The sequence below is a fragment of the Lemur catta genome, chromosome X (genome assembly GCF_020740605.2).
Source record: "Lemur catta isolate mLemCat1 chromosome X, mLemCat1.pri, whole genome shotgun sequence".
Taxonomy (NCBI): domain Eukaryota; kingdom Metazoa; phylum Chordata; class Mammalia; order Primates; family Lemuridae; genus Lemur; species Lemur catta.
Genome location: NC_059155.1, coordinates 69,725,550 through 69,747,489, shown reverse-complemented (window position 1 = coordinate 69,747,489; position 21,940 = coordinate 69,725,550). Strand labels below are relative to the sequence as shown.

The window sequence follows — 21,940 nt, the reverse complement described above, 5'->3', positions numbered from 1 at the left end:
ACACACACACACACACACACACACACACACATACCAACCACAAACCACATACCAATGCTCACCTTCACCACCAAAAGTCTAACACCGTTAAAATCTAACGGAATTTTACATTTTTTTTAATCTTCCACCACTTTCTAAGTTGTGGCAACCTAGACATGCTTCTCTGAACCTCAGCATAGAATAGAAGAGTGAAATAATAAGATGGAAACTACACTGATTCATCTTTTTTTAGTAGTAGTTAGTCCATGAATAGATCACTCTTTCCCAGGCATTCCCTCTGGTCCTTTTGCCTTTAAGTTGAGTGTGTGGCATGTGCATCTGATTGACTTACTGAGAGCTAAAGTTTGATATCTCACAATGTCTCTGTGGTCCTCAAATCTGGAGCTCACAAATTCTCAATTTCTGTTTGCTTTCACTGCGGTTTTACTGCTACTACAGCAAAGAAAGAGGTTCTTAAACATAAAACAGAGAATGTTAAATTAATTCATTATGAAAACCACCTGTTATAGGAGAACCAACAGACTTAGGAAAGTGGGAACCTGCTTTCAGCCAGGGTTTCTGTTTCCTGATTCAAGCAAAGAAAGAACTCAAATCGTCCAACGAAACACAATGTAATAGGATTAACATTAAATTAACATAAAATCTAAGTCAGAGGAACATACTGATCATTTCTGTTTTATAATTCTTTCCCAAGTAGTAGCTTACCCCCCAAATCACTATAATCCTAAAAAAATATTCAGAGGATGTATAATTAAAAATATTACTATTATTTTTAATAGCTGAGGACACTAAGTATTAAAAAGGTTAAATGGCTTGGCTAAAATAATATGGAAAATAATTGACACTATCCAAACCAGCAGTATCAATTGACAACAAATAAAACTATAACAAGTTTTAGGGAGCAATAGAGAATTACACAAGTAAATAATGAGCTAATTATTCCAAATGGCCAAATATTCCACTAGCCAAGTTGCATCTAAACTTTCTATCTTTGATAGTTTTTTTAAACATTTCTTATGATATGCACTGTATAACAAAATTGGTTCTTAATACATTCTAGGTAATTTGAGTTTGTTCTAATTATGAAAAAATCTAAATTGCAAATGGAATTAAATCAAGATTAGGTAATGGAAAATTAGAAATGTAACAGAAAATGTTCTTTAGGTAAAGATTTTTCATAGTTATTCAAGCAGGCATAATTCATACTAACCAAATCATTTTATTCCAAACATATGTAATTTCTAAACCCTCAGTAAGGTTATTATTCTATATTCAAATTGCTGAAAGCTTTCTAAGCTGGGAGAGACACATGCTGCCAGAAATCCACTCTGGTTTAACTGTGTTCACAAAATACTAAAAACTTTTCAATTAATCCATGTCAGGAAGATCTTTAATTAATAATCTTTCATAATTATCTTTACCTATAACCTATGTCTACACAATGTCAAACAACCAACTGACAAAAGAAAATTGGCATAATTTAATTATTTTCACGTAGTTTCATGTTGATGGTGATTAGTTAAAACATCTGTCTTATTGTGCTAACATAGTTAAGTTTTCTTTCATTTATCACCTAGATTTTGCCACTCTATGTATACGCTTGGAATATTTGTGCCTAGACAGCAAGAGAAATAAAATTAATTTTTCCTTAATCTCATACACAAAAAAGAGTAGTGTTACTGATTTTTGACGTTTTAAGGCACTTTTCCAGGAAGTAAATTTTTACTCCTTTCTTGGTGATTTAATTCCTCTAAGTCACATATGCTAAAAATCCATTTGACGACTAAGGCTCAAAATGGCTAACATTAGCAGTAAAACAATAATATTCCTCTCTTTGTAAAAATACTATTCCCCTCTAAAATCCCTTTTGTGAAAGACACACAGGGAGCTGTCAGAAATGATGAGGTTCTTAAACTATATAGGGGAAGGGCACACCTCTAGCCCTGGCTTGGACGAGGCAAAGTCATTCATTACTTGTAACCAAAATGTTTGTACCCCCATAATATCTTGAAATAAAAAAAGGAGAAACGATGAGGCCCTCCACCTCATTTCTTAAGCTCGCCGACCCCTAGCACAGCAAGCCAACACTTACTTACAAACAATTAAGATGTATTATGTACTGTGTTTATATACATAAAAATATATGAGGACTGAACTCTGATCTTTTTCTTTGTGCAAAAAATTCCTTTCTAAGGGGGCCTGGTGACTCACATCTACAAATGATAAAATTGCCGTAAACAGGTTTTTAAGATGTGGCTTGCTCCTTGGATATGATTCCAGTATAGTATGACATAAAAGATAGAAGACCCTTATCTTAACTCAAGCATTCCTTTCTGCTGATTCCTAGTCTTTTGGACAAAACCTAACTCTTTCAAGCCAATTGTCAGCTAAAGAATCCCTAAATCCACCCATGACTTTTAAGCTCCTGCTTTCGGATGTACTGCCTTAATCCCTAAACCCACCTGTAACCAGTAAACCCTTGTTTGGAGATGTCCCACCTTTTCGGGCCAAACCAGTGTATGCTTTCCATATATTGATTTATGACTTTACCTGTAATTCCTGTCTCCCCAAAATGCATAAAACCAAACTCCGCGAATCCACTTGCTCAAGGCCAGGGTTTTCAAATTTGACTCAGAATAAACCTCCTTAAATTATTTTACAGAGTTTGTCTTCTTTTCCATTGACAATATCTATATTAGACACATGCAATTTCGCGGAAATTTCCTGGTCCTTTTTTCTATTATTAATTATGTACAGCTAACATCAGACTACACAATGTTTGTATGTGCCGGGTGATATACAAAGCACTTTATATGGATCACAATCTCAAACCGCTCAGCCACCTCTGTATTACTCACGAGGAAACTGCCGCACATCCAAGCTGGGTGACTTCCCCCTATAATCACTCATCTGTTAAGGGGATAAACTGGTATTTTAACTCCAGCAAACAAGCTGTGGCCATTGCTCCAAGCTGAGCTAGGGAAGTTGACATGATTTACATTAAAAGGACCGAGCATCACTTTGCTCAGCACAGACCCCAGGGCTTGGGGGCTTGAGGGCTACAGGGAGGGAGTGGGAAGCCCAAAGGACTGTTGTCAACAGTGGCTGCTCAGTAGGACAATAAGACGTCTACAGGGGCAACTGCCATCATGAGTGAGCTTCTGCAGAGACCTGTGAGGAATGAGAACAATTTGGATGTTTTGCTCTCCGTCACGCAATGCCCTGTACTCTGGACATCTGTTTCAGTCACCTAGAACAAGTTAAATGGTGTTGCTTTCCTGTGTCCAATGAGTGTATCTTTGGAATATGACGTTCAGCACAAGCCGCCATTACGCTATATCGACACGGTACACACAAGGTGGCGTATTTCCCCCTGTAGAGTTTCAGCCTCAAATCTGCAAAGTGAGAACCGGTATCGTCTCCTTGACGTGCTTGGGGAAAACAGCAAGCTCTAAGCGCCTGAGGGTGTTTTCTACTAGTCACCGTTGCTGTAAGAAGGGAAAGACCTGCACTCGGATCTCAGAATGGGTAGGGGCCGTAAGCCCCAAAACCAAAACGCTGCAGCGATTTGTTTTCACTCACAGTATATGCTTTGTTATGAATCTCAAATAATATTAAACGGTGGTAAAGTCTATTAGTTTTCTAATGCTGCTGTGACAAATCTCCACTAACTGTTGCTTCACACAGCGCTCATTTATGATCTTACGGTTCTGAAGGTCAGAGTTCCACCACGCTAAAATCACAGGGTCACCAGGGCTGTGCTCCCTTCCGGAAGCTTTAGGGGGGAACCGGTTTCCTTGTCTTTGCCACCTGGCTAGAGGCCACCTGCATTGCTGTGTCCTGGACGCTACCCGCGCTCAAAGCCAGCAGTGACCAGGTATACTTTTCTGACATTGTTTCAACTTTGATCTCCGCTTTTCCCATCGGCCTCCACATTCGAGGGTCTTTGCTAATCTGTTCTGCTCACCCAGACGATCCAGGATATATTCCCCCTATTTTCAGGTCTGCTGGTTAGCAGACATAATTCCATCCGCAACCTTAATTCCCTTTTGTCATTTAAAGTCATTATTTAAATCAGATCTTTGGAAAAGGCAGGTGCCCTGTGAGGCAGTCTATTCACAGGTCCAGGGATTAGGGTTTGCACATCACTTTAGGAATTATGCTGCCCAATGAAAGGGGCGGCGTTGCAAAAATAACAGGAAAACACCTAATCCCACCATTTCCGCAGTAACAGTTAAAGATCTCTCCTGGGAGTTCTCTTGCTAACAAGCACCCTGCAGGAGTTCTGTTGTGCACAACTTCTGAAAGGAGCTGAATGGACAGAAAAGAGATGTAAATCTCTCTCTTTCAAAATTGTTTGTTGAGTATCTGCTCTTACAGAGTTCCGGAGTCAACAGCAGGAGAATGAGCTACAGCCTCAATCACATCTCCAGGGCAGAGTCACATCTCCTGCCATAATCCCTTTTCCAAAGAAAGGCAGTAAGTCAGCTCTTGGACTTTGGCATCCTGCAGTTTTTGTTATCTACCTGCTGCCACTTTTGTTATCAACTGACGGCATCACTATTTTTTTTTTCTCTTTGTCTCCCTTAAAATCAGTGAGCCATTTGGCCTGGCATAACATTCTCTTTCTTTTTTCTTCCCTTTCTCTCTGCTCTCTTCCCCCATTCCTCTCTCCTCTCCCTCCCTCTCTCTCTCTCTCTCTCTCATTGTCTCTATCCTTCCATAGGATAAAATAAACTTTTTTACTTTTATATCTTAATTTCTGCATGGGAAATCTTTCTCCACCCTGACGTAGCAGGCTTCCACCCTAACACCTATGTCTCAAAATTAGCAATGTTTGTATTCATTGTGATCTCAGCATCTAAAGCATGCCTGGTACATAATAAGAGCTCGAAAACATTTCTGGCAGTGCAGTGAAGTTGTGCCTATACCCTCTTGCGAGAACTGGCCTTCCCTCCATCGCAACCATCTGGTATACCCAAGAACAGCCCGGTCTTGTCTGTTCTTACTTTGGCCCAGGTGTGGGCTCCTGGATTGACTGAAACCATCGAAACCCTTCCCTGGGATTCCTAATATGGAATTAAAAAGCTTTATCCCTCATTGGTGGTGTTGAGAATTAACAGGATGCAACTTCCAGCAACTGCAGAGGACCCTGTCATGCCAGCAAGTAGAGCAGACGGGTTTCCAGAAAGAAGCAAAGAACCAGACATGAAGATTTGTGATGTCCTTTGAGTCACTGCTTTCAGTCTCCTCCAAAGTCAAGCTGCTTTCCTGTCATCCTCGACTTTCGCACTAACTTTGGGTATCCCACAGCCCTTCTGATAAACTTCCATGTTTCCCCCCTCAAAGCCTGACTAAGGCTAGGCAGTTTTCTACCATTTGGAAACAAATAAATCCTGATGGATGCAGAACGGTAGAAAAGTTGTCAGACTTGCAGAAAAGATGGGAGGTTTTCAATGGTGAAAACCATGCTATAAACTGTCTGCATCTTGGATTCCATCTAGTGTTGTCCTTAAGGGAAGCGAACTCATTTTATTAGAGAGTCAAATGCAAAAGGAGGCCCTTCTCTCACTGTGGCTATCCCACCAGTTTGTCTATCCTAGAGAGCGTTAGGGTCAGCAGCTACAGCGAGTTGAGAGCTTGCAGGACACGGCACTGCCAGACACAGCCGCACTAAGCACAGCCGCCGTGCCCACTCCCCACCTCACACCCGAGTGGTTGCAGCTGCAACTCACAGGGCCAAGTTGGTCGATGGACCCAGATTTGCATGTTCAAAATTCCCATTCATCAGATCGTCTTTCTATGAAGCCTTTCCATGTATCCCACGCATCTTTCAGGGCAACAGTGCTCAACCATGTAGAGCTGCCATCAAGTTTTCTGGCAAACAAGTTGTCCCTGAGCAGTCAGAGAACCTTCTGTGCTCCCTAACTAAGACACTTTGGTTTCCTATCTCTAAGTTTATTAATTGTGCAAATCTACATACTCTGCCTCCCTCTCTCTCTCTCTCTTTCTCTCTCTCACACACACACACCATGCAGACTCTAGCTCCATCCCTTCCTTATGAACAATGGTACTATAGCCTCTGATTGGGTTGACTACTTTTGACCTTATCTGAGCATCTATCCAAAGGTTAAACATGCAATTCAAGTTAATTAATTAGTCTGTCATCCAGACACCAAAGAGAAATTAGTAATCTATGAAAACTTAAACAACGAAATCTATGAAGCAGGAATAAGTTATAAAGAAACAAGCCTAAGTCTAGCAGATCATAACGGAGAGCTTTCTGAAGTCATAGAATTGAAAAGGTCAGGTGTCACACTGTGGAAGAAAGATGGGAGTGACACCTTGCATTCAGTGGCTGCATCTTTAACATCTTCCTCTCAATGGTCTTGCTGGCAAACAATTTCTCTTTCATAGAAATCATAATGGCATTTGTTGTTATCATTCTACAGTGAAAATACAAGGATAGTGACTTTTATTAATATCTTTATAGTCCCATGATGGAGAATGTAAGGCTGTTCTCGTCTAGAAATCTTTCAAGGACAAGACATTAAGGTGTATGTTCGAGGATATAGAGAGGAAACACAAGTTTAGGTCCACCACATAGTGGCACTTTGGCTTTTTCTATTCCCCAAGGCACCCTGGACTTATCTATGGCTTTTTCTTCTGTCCTGTTTGTACTTAACATGACAGCTTGTCTGGGCATTTCGTTCAAAATACATCTCCCATTTCTCCCCTCTGTATAACACCAAAGGTTCTTGTTAAGAAGCTGGAGAATTTCAAAAACACATCTTTCTGTTTAGTCTACCCCATGATGGAGAGGAATCCTAAACTGCAATGTTGTCCCTTCATGTATGAACTAATATGGACTTATTGTTTCCAACGTGAGATTTGGACTTCTCAGCTTGGCTTTTGCAATTTGTGTCTCAACTCTCAGTCTCTCTCTCTTTCCTTCTCTTTCTCTCTCTCACACGCACACACACACACACACACACACACACACACACACACACACACACCCCATGCAGATTCTGGCTCCATCCCTTCCTTGTTAACAACAATGGTACTATAGCTCTGATTGGGTTCACTAATTTTGACCTTACTTGAGGAGCTATCCAAAGGTTAAACACGCAATTCAAGTTAATTAATTAGTCTGTCATCTAGACACCAAAGATAAATTAATAACCCATGAAAACTTAAATAACAAACTCTGTAAAGTAGGAATAAGTTATAAAGAAACATGGCCGGGCGTGGTGGCTCACGCCTGTAATCCTAGCCCTCTGGGAGGCCGAGGTGGGTGGATCGCTTGAGCTCAGGAGTTCGAGACCAGCCTGAGGAAGAGCGAGACCCCGTCTCTACTAAAAATAGAAAGAAATTATCTGGACAACTAAAAGTATATATAGAGAAAATTAGCCGGGCATGGTGGCGCATGCCTGTAGTCCCAGCTACCCAGGAGGCTGAGGCAGTAGGATCGCTTAAGCCCAGGAGTTTGAGGTTGCTGTGAGCTGGGCTGACGCCACGGAACTCACTCTAGCCCGGGCAACAGAGCGAGACTCTGTCTCAAAATAAATAAATAAATAAATAAATAAATAAATAAATAAATAAATAAATAAATAAATAAATAAAGAAGCCTACGTTTAGCACATCACAATGCCAATATATACTAGGAGATTCACCTTTAGCAGGATGTGGTTTATTTTATAGGGAATTTTAAAAATTATTCTGTTTTCTGCAGAAAAAAATTTATGTTTCATAAAACTATTATACTACAAAGAAATTTCTAACAGTTTTCCTCATGCAAGTTATCGTTTAGGATAAATATGTTTCTGAAATACAATCTTTTTGTAATTTTGAGTACATCTCCACATTCTATGGAAGTACAAAGGCAGAAATTTGTGCCAATCTGATTAAGACAGAAAGACAGTTATTTTAAAAAATAAAACATCAGAGTGGAATTTTATATTCCAAAAATCAAGTATTGTTGGTTATAGTGTTAACTAAATGCACTGGTATGAGCTAAGACACAGCCTGCGGAATGAGCATGACTCCATAATTTTAACGTGTTGAGTGGAACTGGAGTTCATTCATTCAGTGAATAACCGATAATTAAACATCTAAACCTCCACATTGATTCTTAAGCTGATATAGTCAAGAAAACAAACAAGCAAACAAGCCTCCACCACCCACACAACTCCTGCACCAGTATGCTGTGAACTGCTGTTTGTGCGAACACCCAGGCATATAGCTCTGAGTTCTCACCAGCAAAATCCCAATGTTTACATATCGTAGGCAGATAGAGTCTACCTTTTCAGCCCCTATTAGATTTCTGATTCCCTAGTTAAGGTCCTGTGTGCACATTGCTCAGTAAAGCCTGAAGAACTAAACAAGTGGAAGCGGGTTTATAATTAGGTTTAGACTGCTTTTTCATTAGGTAGCATTGTTCACACTTTTGTATTCCCCAAACTCCAATTCAATACTGAATCTCAATGAATTGGCCAAATTGTTTGTGGTCTCCATCCACACAATTGCACATATATGGTTCTCTAATCAGGGAGGATATAGATTTTTTTTTCCCACGGGTGGTCTCATTCAGTGCAATGTCCCACCTAAGGAGGCATTCTGTTTGAAGTGCATTCGTTGCTGCCAAGGTTAGCTCCATAAACTCACTAGCTTGTAGACACCAGCACATGGAATGTACTATGAAAGCCATTTTAATCTTTTGTCCTGTTTAGGGGTTTTTTTCCCCCTCCTTCTGGGCTCTCCTTCTGTTTAGTTTTTACTTGAATAGTTCATTACGAGTTCATTACGAGAAAGACCTTGACCCAGGTGGCTGCTGCAGTGAAGAGTCTAATTGGTTTTGGGAGCTTTGTCCATGGACGGATGCATGTACAAAGCTGCTACTTGGGACCGTTATGCACGGAGACAGCGCGGAACCCCACGTGGAAGTGCAGCACCCAAATGTCGGCTTAACTCCTGGAGTCGCATTCAGGCCCGGACTATACGAGATAATTGAGTGTTCTGTCACCATAACGACAGGGCACTATGCCAGAGACTGTTCATAGAATGAAGCACAGCCCTTTAATTCCTTTCTCTGGGCCGTTCTTTGTAATCTCAACGATGCACAGCCCTGGTCTGATTTCTCGTGACAATCCACTTAGGTTCTCTTTTTGGCATTTCCATGGAGAAAGAACAACATGGCAGATGCAATAAAATGTGTGTGATCCTTGAATTATTATAACTGTCTATTTCACATTTTCAACAGACTCTTCCTGGAGAACATTTTCCAGGGATTAAAATTTACCAAAAAAAAAAAAGAAAGGAGAGAGAAAAAAAATTCTCCATAAAAGAAATTTATACCCACTCTACATAAAGATTTATACCCATTCTATACAAAGAATACACTCTAATTTCTGTAGTAGATATGTCCATAGTTCCCAGAAATTACCTCTTTTCATTCCCGCAAGATCTCATTCTCTGTTTTCCTTTCTCCTTGCCTAAAAATGGCTTATGGAAATGCTAACTGAGAAATGTGATATCGTTGTGGCATAACTTGGTTAGTCTTCATAGAAAATTTGAATTTGACATCTACACGAAAATGAAGCTATCCAAGTTTTACTAGCATTGAATTAAGTTAATACATTGAGCGTTACTGTGTTTAGAGATTTTCACTGCTGTTGCATAGAAATAGACCATTTTATTAAAAGCAAGCACATTATTCTCTAATGTAGCTAGAATCATCAGACTATATTTTGCTGTTTGATTACAGAGAATATTGGAAGCAAAAAGGGCCCAAATTTATGTTCACAAAGTGGATTCTAAACAACGAAATCCAACCATTTTCAGAACTACCCCTGGCTTGAGTATGAAAAACAATCATTTTTTCTTTCCTTTTAAGACTCAAGAAAGGTGCTGATCTCCTATGTCATTAAGGCAGAAGAAACCCTTCCTTGTGTCTTTCAGTTTGCAAACTCGAGCACGATAAAGTACTTAGTAATAATTCTGTTATTTTCTATTGTTTCACTCCTCTACAGATGATTCGGGTATAACATATCACCCAATGCTCATACTGGTTACCATCTGCAAATAAAACACTATAACAAGGTTCAGCGTGTAATAGATGAAAATAATTAAAGTCATTAATCATAATTGTGTCCATCCAGTGGATGCTCAGCAAATAGACGCGGAACAAGTTGCCGCAAGAACTGCATTCGGAATACGAAAAGAAAATAAATGAATACAAGGGTTAGAGACAACATCATGCATGGGACGTGATAAGACCCTCTTGGCAAACCTCTCTGTGACTGAGCAAGTGGGTACTCTTAATATATTCTGCTTGCACGAGGTACTTACCGTCTTCCGTGGGCACGTAGATGTTCAGATAAAGGCAGTCTTCGTTCTGATCTTGAACATAGGTCATCAGAGTATCCAGATTGGCAGTAAACCAGATGGGCAGCATGTCGTGCAGCAAAGACCTCTCGTCCAGATGCTGGGGGCAGACAGCAGCAAACTGAGTCGCATTCCGTACCCCGGTCCATGAGGAAGGGGGTTCCGGGGGCTGAAACCGCCTCTCCCCAGTGGGAGGTGAGGCATAGGGGACCCCCAAGTATTGCTCCACTGGACCCAAAATCTCATTGGGCAAGGGTGTTCTTAGGCCCCGGATTTTGCCGTAGTTGGTGTTGACGACTGGATACTGGGCCTGGCTGTCAATGAGGGTGAACTTGATGGCCAGGGCGGTTATCCACAGGAGGACGTTGGAGTTCAGCATGATGCAGACCGGAGTAAAGAACAAAGGCAGCCATAGCAGTCCCCGGGGACTCGACATGGCTCACACCCGCATCCGCCGCCGTCCCAGAGATGCCAGGACTCCAAGGAGACGAAGCCGTGAGGTGAGCCCGCCGACAGCGAAAGACCCAGGGGAGACCCTCAGACTGAACATAGACAGAGCCCAAGGTTAAGAACAAGCGAGGCGGTTCCCATTGCGAGAGGGCGGCCCTCCCTTAATCCTGAAACCGGATTCCAGCAGGTGCAACACTCCAAGGAAGCGGTGATCGTCCAGCACCTCCAGCGACCACGATTCCTTCCTTACGAAAACGCCAAGGCAGCCTAAGGGGAAGAGAAAGCAGATAAGGATGATGAATTCAATGCCACAACCAGCTAACGTTTGCCGTCTCTCCCATGCAGTCTGCAACCTCCCTCTACAAAATTCTTATTCATGCATGAGCTTGAACCTTGGCAAATCCATGTAGGAGACGTTGGCAAGAACATCACCTGCCTGGTTCATGCTGCACAACCATCACAAGGAACGATGCCTGAGATTCAGGAAATGCTCAACGAAGTCTTTGTTGGATGAACACACAAACCCCCAAAGGTTGTACGTGTTACACAGACGATTGTAAGGACACCTCCCAATTTCACTATTGCTTACAAGCTTGGTTGATCAATAGGGAGACATTCCGAGAACACTGTCTCTCAAATGCTTAAGGAAACTGTCACTTTTTCGTAAGGGGAAATTTTAGAGTGTGGAGCTCTAAAATTTTTTTCCAGTATGGGGAAAATGGAAGCACAGATCCAGGGCTATCTGCCTTCATGACATGTGGATACGTATCAGGTACCAGGAACGGAACATCAGGTAATGGGAAGAAGGTAAGCTGTGGATACTAATCCTCACTGTTTTACTCAGTTACATATATAATTAGGGTACATATTTCATCACCCTGAATTTCCACTTCGTTGTACAAAACTAAAGAAGATGGTATGTTTTAAGTACATGCTGTATTGCTGCTCACTGGAAAACTTCATAATTAAAAGTGTTGATACAATTATCTTGATTTTGGAGTAATCCACTGCACGCCTTTCGGGGTATACTCTTCACCCTGCAGCCTGTTTAAAAAGCTGATGGTGCATTTGAGCACCTTCCTACTTAGCCGGGAAAGAGTCAACTTTTAAAGGAACGCCACCTTGATTTGTTTCGACATGGATGATATGAGTGTCCCCAGATAAATCATTGTTCATATGACAGTAGAGAGTTCTTTGCAAAGTGGACAGCATGGCAAATGATCCTTCAGGGATGGAAAACTTTTCATTAGGTGTTGCAAAAACCGTTCAACGCCTTTCAACAGAGTGTTCTTCAACTCAAAAATAGGCACACGTGTTTCTAAGGACTGTGTAGGCTATTCAGAGCATTGTGGTCTAGAATATAATCATGTGTTTCATTTAAGCCATCAGTTCAGCAGAATGTCACAGAGCTAATGTCTTCTAATAAAACATATCAGAGCTGGATTTATCATGGAACGATAAGACCACTGGGGAAAATTACAGAACGCATGACATCTTGGGCAAAGTTCATCAGAGTTGAACGGAAACGCACTAAAAATCTGGATCGTAACGTTGAAAGTGAAAAATAGCATCTCACCAAATGGCCGATTTATGTGTTTGCTTCTATCTTTGAATCCTACAGTCGACAACACTTGGATGTCTGCCACACAGTGATCCAATTTCTGGATAATTAAGAGGCAGACAAGCACAACAACGAGGTGACGACATGTTTGGGTGCCTCGGTTTTCCTGAAAGCCCTTCTGCGTCTCAACTAGTGGAGCCTTTCCCAGGGTAACAGGTGACACCATTAAATTTTAATCCAGACCAACCTGGGTCCCGGGATGCTCTCTCTATGAGCTCAGGGAAGGCAGTCCACCTCCATGGACCTGAGGTGAAACGAGGCGTCCCACCCACTGCACGGAGCTGAGCAGAGCAGGCAGTGTGGCCGTAGGCGCTGTGTGCACAGCACAGAGGATACCCACTCCATAAACACAGCAAGTGGGGATGTTCAACACACACCTGCCCAAGGCACTCATGGGTATAGGGACACAAGGGGCCAGCTCTGGTGTCAGCTCACTACTGGCGTTGAGCAAGCTTAGAGCAAGTCATCTAAATTCTCCAGACTTCACTTTACTGAAGAATCAGCTAACAGCTACTTTAGATTTAACGCGATAGTATACTCCAGGTACCGCGCAGTCCCTGGATCACAGAGCTGAATAAATGTAGAATCCAGTTAGTGGCTTTCTTCCAGGGCTTATATAGCGAACCCCATGAGGAACTCTGGCTCACCCTTAAGTTCTTTTTTTTTTTTTTTTTGAGACAGTCTTGCTTTGTTGCCCTGTTACCGGGGCTAGAGTGAGTGCTGTGGCGTCAGCCTAGCTCACAACACCCTCAAACTCCTGGGCTCAAGCGATCCTCCTGCCTCAGCCTCCCGAGTAGCTGGGACTACAGGCATGTGCCACCATGCCCGGCTCATTTTTTCTGTATATATTTTTAGTTGGCTAGATAATTTCTTTCTATTTTTAGTAGAGACGGGGTCTCGCTCTTGCTCAGGCTGGTCTTGAACTCCTGACCTCGAGCGATCCACCGGCCTTGGCCTCCCAGAGTGTTGAGATTACAAGCGTGAGCCACCTCGCCCGGCCAAGTTCTTGAACTTGACCAGGATCAGACTACCTACACGCTGTGTGTTGGATACAACTGACCGAGCCGGGACGCACCCAGACTTCATGCTTGGAGTCGTAAGATCAAGTCCCTTCTCTGTCTAAACTCACGCCCCACAAGGTCCGGAGTGGCACCGGGAGCTTATGAACCGGCTGCAACCTAAGAGGAGGAGGCCAAAGGCCTCTGCACACTTGCTAGGAGTTAGGCATTCACAATATTCACAAGTTGAGGGAGCTCTTTTTCTCTTATTTCCTCACTTTTAAAAAAATTTGGCTAATTTGCACAAAAGTAACATAACCTAAAGCCAAGGGTTTCTCAATCTCAGCACCATGGACATTTTGGACTATATGATTCTCTGTTGTGGGGTCTCTCCTGTGCATTGCTTGGTATTTTGCAGCCTCTGCTTAGTAGACGACTGTGGCACCTTGGACCCAGGTTCAACTATCAAAAACGTCTCTAGATATCGCTAAGGGTTTCCTAGGGGCCCATCTCACCCCCAGGTGAGAACCATGGCTCTAAGCCATACCTATGGATGTATGGCAGCTGTGTACATGATTATGGATCTGCGGGCACATTCAGAAAACAGGATCATTGCTGCTAATATACGTGTGCGTGTGTGTATATCATATTCAAACATTGGGCAACTTTGAGATTTTTATCAGAATAAGAAATGCGGATTTTTCAAGATAAAGCCATTAAATGAGTATGACTTAATTATTCATTAATTATTATTTATTAATCATTTAATCATCCTCATTAAAGAATCACTGTTAATTTAACCAGTGTCCATCTCAGGGCCAAAAACATGAAAGATCCCCCATGTGAATTTTACGAACTGAAAAAGGGGTGAAATGTTGTTATGCATAGATAGATAAGATAGATTTTAAATTTTCGCCAAATGAAAAGGAGATACTACGAAACGAATTCTAAAAATTCTAACGAATAAAAAATTTTACAAAAAGAAGTCAAAAGCGTAACTTCATTGACTATATATATATACATAGGGAGTGAAGGACTGTATAGCATGTTTCTCTGTAAAGACAGCAGGACGTAGGCATATCTCAGAATGGCATTTTGACTTGATTTTTAACTTGATTGGGTATTTCAGATGGTCCCCTGCAGGGCAGTTATTCTGCCTGAGGTAGTAATTAAGACAAAGCTCACACAATTCCAGCTGATCAGAGTATAAAGGGTTCAGAACAAAACTTGCACTAAATTCCTCTCCAAGGTATGCATCCCTCCAATTGAGATTGGTTTAATTGTAAGATACCTATTTAATTAAGGTAAGCTCTGATCACAGGTATTTTGGTATTTGGGCCTTATGAGGGATAAAAAAAAATCATGTCTCCTGGGTGTTTACAGCCTTGCCTTGGAATATATTAGAAAACAGGGAGGTTTGTGAATGCATTAAATTAAAAAATAAGAGGACAAATGAGATGCAAGCAGCCTTCCCTGCATATGCCTTCCAGCCACGTCGAAGGTCTGAGAGTCACCACGCTATCCCCCCCTTGCTAAGAGGTTGCTGAGAGCAAGCAGCACTTAGGAGATCCACTTCTTCTCACATTCATTCCGGAGAATCAAGAAGACAAGAGCAATAGACTCTGGTCCTTGTCCAAATCACCGAGCTCCTGCAGCCATCCTGCTCCACTGCCTGCTAAGAAAGCCGACAATAGCTATTCCCAAAACTTTGAGGAACCTGCAGACGTCTCGCTTTTCCTTTTCTTTTGTCTCTGGTGAGGACACCAGCATTTTATGGTCCCTGAGTGGGAGGTATCTTTTGTTCTAAAACCCAACGCTCTACCTGCTACCTACGTGAATAACCTCCCCCCCTCCGCCCCCGCCATGCACTGGTGTGTGCACAGACAGACAGACACACACACACACACACTCAATCCATGCTGAAGGTTTACTCAATGCCAGCATTCTGCCAGTCTATTTCTGTACATGTTTATAGTCTAATATTCTGGTCTTGATTTCATGTCCCACACGAGCGAGATTATGATCTACTTTGCCTTTCGTCAGATCTTAAGAGTTCTCCAAACAATCATCTATGTAGTTTCTATCAGTTCTAAAATCAGATCTCATTAAAAAAATCCACCATTTTGAACCATGATATTTAGCCATAAATTAAGTAAATGGAGAGTAAAGAGCCATGGCCAGACACAGTGGTGCACACCTATAGTTCCAGCTCATTGGGAGGCTAAGGCAAGAGGATTGCTTGAGCCAGGGAGTTCAAGTCCAGCCTGGTCAACATAGAAAGACCCAATCTCTCTAAAAAATAAAAAAATAAAAAAAATAAATAAAATGCCAAATGTATATCTCCAAGGTGGTTTTGCATCACATGGCAACTCAAGATATCAACTCCATCACCTTGCCTACCATGTCTGTTCTTCCACTGGAGGTTAATGGGTAGGAACACATTTGAGTGGCAGTGGTAGAAGCCAACGTTTTCAGCAGGAGGCTTTGCAGAACTCAGACTAGACCCCAGGGGATGGAGTGGGTGCCTTACATGTTGCTCAGTCAGATTGGATAGAAAGATATTCCATAGGTGCGTAGGCCAAAGATATGATCACAAATAGAACATGGATCTTTGTAGAGCAACCGATGTGGACACCAAGGTCCTACCATGGCCACATAAATGAGACAACACCAAAACTTAGTCATGGGGTGTCTTAGTCCACTCAGGCTGCTATAGCAGAACACCACAGACTGGGTGACTTATGAACAATCGACATTTACTGCTCACAGTTCTTCAGGACGGAAGTCCAAGATCAAGGTACCAGTAGATTCTAGATTGCTGTCTTTTCCTTATTACCTCATGTGGTGGCAGGGACAAGGGACCTTTCTGGGGTTTCTTTTGAAATGTCACTAATCTCATTCATGAGGGATCCACACTCATGACTTTATGACCTAATCATGTTCCAAAGGCCCCACCTCCTAACCAGCATAACCTTGGGGCTTAGGGTTTCAACATAGGAATTTAGTAGGGACACAAACTCAGACCATTTAAGTATCCCATAAAGATCACAATTCTAGGTTATAGGGAAATAGTGGGGGGGAAAGACAGAGTTCCGAACCCTTTGGAGCTTACATTTTCATGAAAGTATCTATTCCTAACTGTGGAGTTTTCTTTTTTCCTTTTTCTCCTTACCCATTTTCTGCATATCTAAAGCCAATATGAGGACTGGAATATAATAAAAGGCCATTAAATGCTTGGTTTTCTGTGCCTAATTAAGTGATTCCCAAACACAAATTCTAAATCTGTCAAATAACTTGCAAATATCTCCAGGCTTTGTGTTAACAGCTCTCACCAAACTCAAAGTCATATGTCCTGAAGGTCAAACTGTCTTATCTACAAGAACTGTGTCACTCAGGCATCTTGCAAAGCTTTTACGAATCTCACTCTCCAGTTCCCCAGACTACATCTATACCTTCATGCCACAGTCGTATAACTAGGCCTGTTACTTCCCTAGTCATGCAGGCTATACTCAAAGCCATCTTTGGTGGCCCGTCCTGCATTAATCTACATCTGAGAAGTCCTCAAATCCACATATCGTCTTCACATAGGACCAGAGGCTCAATATCATTCATTATTGGTGACATGCCGGTGTGGAGCAACTAGAACGCCCATGCAAGATAGGTGAATATTTGTGAATTCCACTGCAAAACAATTTTTATCCCATTGGAAAGTAGAACATACAGAAGCATATGGTGAAGGCAGACACACACACACACACACACACACACACACACGCACACACATGCACACACACACACACACCCTATAGAGTTTCTTGAATATTTGCATCAGGAAACATCCACAGAAGTGGTCATTGTAGCCCTAGTTATAATGGCAAAAAAAAAAAAAAGAAAATACTGCAACAACCCAAATGTCCATAAATAAGAAAAGGGATGAATAAATGTTGGCATATTAAAACAGAATGCTTCACACAGCATTGAAAAATGAATAAAATACAGATATATGGATTAAAATGGATAAACAAAGAATAAAAGACAAGTCCCAGAGGACTCCAGACAGAGCGATTTTATAGTAAAACTAAGTAATACATTGCTTAGAGCAATATTTGTCCTAAAATATAAAAATAGCAGGGGCGATATGAAAACCAAATTCTGGGATAGCAGCTGCCTCTGAGAGGTGGAGGGAGGAACCCACACAGATGTACAAAGATAATGGGAATGTTCTGTTTGTCTGAGTCCCTCAGTGGGTCCTCTGTGTTCATTTAATCTTTACTCTTTAAAATGGATATATTCAGGTGGGGCAAAGGTAACATATGTAACCTAAATATTTGTACCCCCATAATATGCTGAAATAAAAAAATAAAATAAAGCACATAAAAATAAATAAAATGGATATATATGTTTACGTGCACTGTTATATGTCTGTTATCATTTTACAAGGTAAATTTAATCGAGGATGCTGGCCGAATAAGCTTTACTCCATAACTGAAGGGAAAATGTAAACTGTTTTCTGTGAGGTTCTGCCGGAAGCCCAGGGCAACAGACCATCCACCCACATACCACACAACAAGCCCCGGGACCCCGACAGCTCGGTTAGCAAGGACAGTCAGGCCACCCCAGCCCGCCGCGGCCCTGGTCACTCATTAGCCCGGTGACCTTTCCCACATCACTTAGTGCCCCGGGCTCCAGCCCTCTCCACTGCAGAAGGAGGGCTCAGGCGGGTGACCTCTCGAGTTGCTTTCAGCACAAAGATGCTCTGAAACCTCAGACTATTATATTATCTCTGAAGACGACTGCGGATGAATTATAGAAGCCCAGTGGGAATAGAAAGTCCTCCACTGAAGTAAGACGCATAACTTAAGTGAGATAAGCTGCACTGAAGAAAATGGCAAGGTTTATTGTGTCCAAAACAGCTGGAGTCAGCGCGGCCTTGCAGCCGACGCTTACAAAATATGTTTTCCAACACCACATAACCGGTATTAGCAGACTGTAAAAATGCCACCCCATTTTCCTTGACTTGAATTCTACCTAAGGATGTGGAATGAATATTTGCTGGCTTTATTCCAATAGCCATTGTACTAATTGTACTGTACAAATAATTCTCTTCCTTCTCCCAGGATAAATTAAGTGGAGTTATTTCATAAGACCTTGTACTTGAGCTTATGATATAAAAGAAAATTATACATAAAATATGTTTTAATATATTAACATGATATACATCTCTCTCTTTCCAAACTAAACTCCATTTATATGTATATATCTATAACTCCAAAGTGTTTCTATTATGTTATATATTTTATGTAGGATCTTAATAGTTTAATATTTCAGTTCCTTAAGTTGGAAAAATGTATATCTCTGTATATGTGTATATATGTGTGTGTGTATATATATATATATACATATATATATATATATATATATATAGAGAGAGAGAGAGAGAGAGGTATGTAGGTAGATAGCAGATAATTTAGATATACATATGTATGTTTTTTGGAAGTTAGTTTGGAGAGATTTATATTCATACAATATATTAAAACTTACTGTATACAGACAATTTTGTACATGTCGTGTGTGTGTATATATATGTATATAGATAGACAGAGAGAGAGATAGGTATGTAGGTAGACAGGTAATCTAGATATATATTTATATATATGTTTTTTGGAAGTTAGTTTGGAGAGATTTATATTCATGCAATATATTAAAACTTATTGTATACAGACAATTTTGTATGTGTCATGTATGTGAGCGTGTCTGTGTGTCTGTATACATACATATCCCAACTAACCAACTGAAATATTAAGCTTCTAAGTGTATTATGGTCAGGAATTTTGCCTTCTCTCTTCCTGCAAACCTCCACAGTACCTGGTTCCATGCCTTTTATGCTGTAGACAATCAGTACTACAAGTTATACATGAGGCTGATGTCTGTTCTCAGACAGGTGGTCCTAAGCATGAGTAGCATGAAGAATGACACGCTTAAACACACGAATAGGTGACAAAACACTGACACATGCATTAAATATCTGGGGGGTAGTATAGGGCAAGGGTTAGGCATATATCGCCTGGACACAGACTGCCCAGTTTGGAATCCTGGCTTTAACTTTAACACTATCAGCATCACCAAGAAGGGTCTAAATCATCAAAACCTCCATTTCTTATCTGTAAAATGGGCACAGTACCAGGAGCTAACTCACGGCTGTTACTGCACATGCTGTTGTCTGTTTGGGAATATATATCAATATATGAATATATACACATATAATTACATATATACTCAATGTAAATACAAACAGGCATATGTATGTGTATGTAAGCACGTATAAATTTAGAACAAGAGGTATTCCCCAAAGAAATGCTAGTTAACTATAATCATTCACTGAGGTACTACTGAATACTTCCACTGTGAAAGCCCCTTTGATTAATGTAAAGATACACCAATCCAATTCCCATCTTCAGACGGTAGCATGCGCTCCAGTTGATGAGATAAAGCCTGTGCCTCGATTGCTACAGTGAAGCCAGCTGTGGGCTTGCCCAGGACGGACTTTGTGATAGAGTGTCTAAGAGACGCTTGTACAATTTTAGACACACAGAGAGAGCTGGGGCCATGGGCAACTGTAAAGGCAGAGAGAGAAGTTAAGCATGGACATTCAAGGCCGTGAACACAAGCCCACCAGAACTTCCATTTCCCAGGAGAGGAGGAAAGATGATGCTACAAGGAACGTTCACATTATAATAGAGATACTTCCTAAATGTTTACATCGATTGCTGGGCTATGAACCATCTAAGGGCAAAGCCCGTAGATGATTGATATATTTGCACTTGGAAAAGAGAAGTTCCTCAGCAAAGATGATGAAATTAAAAGAAGAGGGAAAAGCACAGAAGGCAGAAAAATGGGCAATGTCTTGGGACATTCTCCTTAGCTCATCTCCCGTGGGTTCCGTGATAGACACCGACCTTCACCACTGGCTGCACTCACGTTCCACCATGAAACTCCTAAGGGCTCCACCATCTAGTCTCTATGGTTTCCGTGTAAAAGAATTTCATTCTGAAGAGAGAGACCTGTCAATCACTGACACGGCAGTAACGAGTTAGAGTCTTGGCACTCTCCCAGTTTCGGCCAATGTCTGCAACGCCTAATTAATAAAAGTTTTCAGAGCCAGTTCCAGGGATACATTTGCCTGCAATTCTGCAAACAGAATAAGGACTTGTGGATGCCGGGCACGTGTAACGCCGTGTCCTCTAAAGGGCTTTCTCACAGCTGTGGCAGGTGCGCAGAGACCATCTTGATTGCCCAAGGGCAATATTTGACACTGAGGGGAAGCTGAGTCCTCCCACAGAGGAAAACTACCAATTTGGGTAAGAAAAGAGCATTCCATTTAGGAATAGCACAGTTTGACCTGGAGTCGGTACCTTCAGGCTGGTCAAACCTCACCCTGCCTAGCAGCGAGTCTGTAGATGCTTGAACATGTGGATACCCGGTGAGTTTGGACGGCAACTGTGTATTCCCAAGTGACAGACAGCAACCAGAGCTGTCTCCCGTAGTCATGATGGGTATGTCTCTATGTATGCTTACTAAGGAGCTTTGCAACTGCTGCACACAGCTCTACTAATGAACTGTGCAATATCCAAAAAGTAGAGCGTCTCCAGAACATTTCCCCAGATGCTACCTGTGAGCCCAAGACCAGTTCTGTCTTACGTAACCCCAGCTCAAGCACCCTACTTTTTCTCCATGCCATGGATGCTACTGGCTAAGCTTACTTCACCCTGTATCTCGGAAGTTCCTATTTCAGGGTGATGTTCACTCTGCCAGCTCGCACTCTCCTCGTGTGTGTCCCCGACAGTGGCAAGCCGCTGGAGGTGACAAGGTGAGGGGCTTATGAGTTGCAGAGCTCCGGGTTACTAAACAGTTCTTTGCCCACACATTTACTCCTGAGCATGACGCTGTACGAGGAAAGGCAGGATTCGTCCTCAGTCGTGAACCTCAACACCAAACCCACTCTCCAAAATGCTTCCTCTGTCTTCCCCAGACAGGAATATTGATCTGTGAAAAGGGCTCATTGCCAAGGAGCCAGACATGCCGGGCAGGCTTCAGGTCTTCAGGTCAGACCTTCACTGAGGGCAGACCTTCTATCTCTGGGAAAGGACCAGGCCTTCCAAGATCTTGCATATAGACCGAGGCTTCTCCTGAAAACCTGTGTGTCTCATGTTAGCCTGGGAAGGGAGAGAAGGAAGGAAGGAAAGATGCAAAAAAGGAAGCACAGGGTTCAGGATGGAAAGAAAGAAGAGGTGCTAAGTGAGGGCAGAGAATCAGGGTAACCCAACAACAGAGGTCAGGGGTCAAAGGCATCTACCTTGCTGTAAATCTACCTCCAGAACCTTACCAACATTACACCAGGGCAGAATTCATTAAAACAAAATGCACTTTTTGGCCAAACATGGCACTCTATAGCACTCCATAATGATTGCTATTGAAAAATTTGAAC

The 21,940-nt window shown here is 41.8% G+C and overlaps 1 protein-coding gene across 1 annotated transcript in view; it reads right to left on the bottom strand.

Annotated features, from left to right (window-relative positions):
* NLGN4X (neuroligin 4 X-linked) overlaps window positions 1–21,940 on the bottom strand; it is a 262,042-nt gene that overhangs the window by 215,604 nt on the left and 24,498 nt on the right. Inside the window, exon 2 of the mRNA XM_045538117.1 lies at window positions 10,351–11,103. Coding sequence (XP_045394073.1) covers window positions 10,351–10,822 — 472 coding nt within the window. The 5' untranslated portion in view covers window positions 10,823–11,103. The remainder of the gene's footprint in view (window positions 1–10,350; window positions 11,104–21,940) is intronic.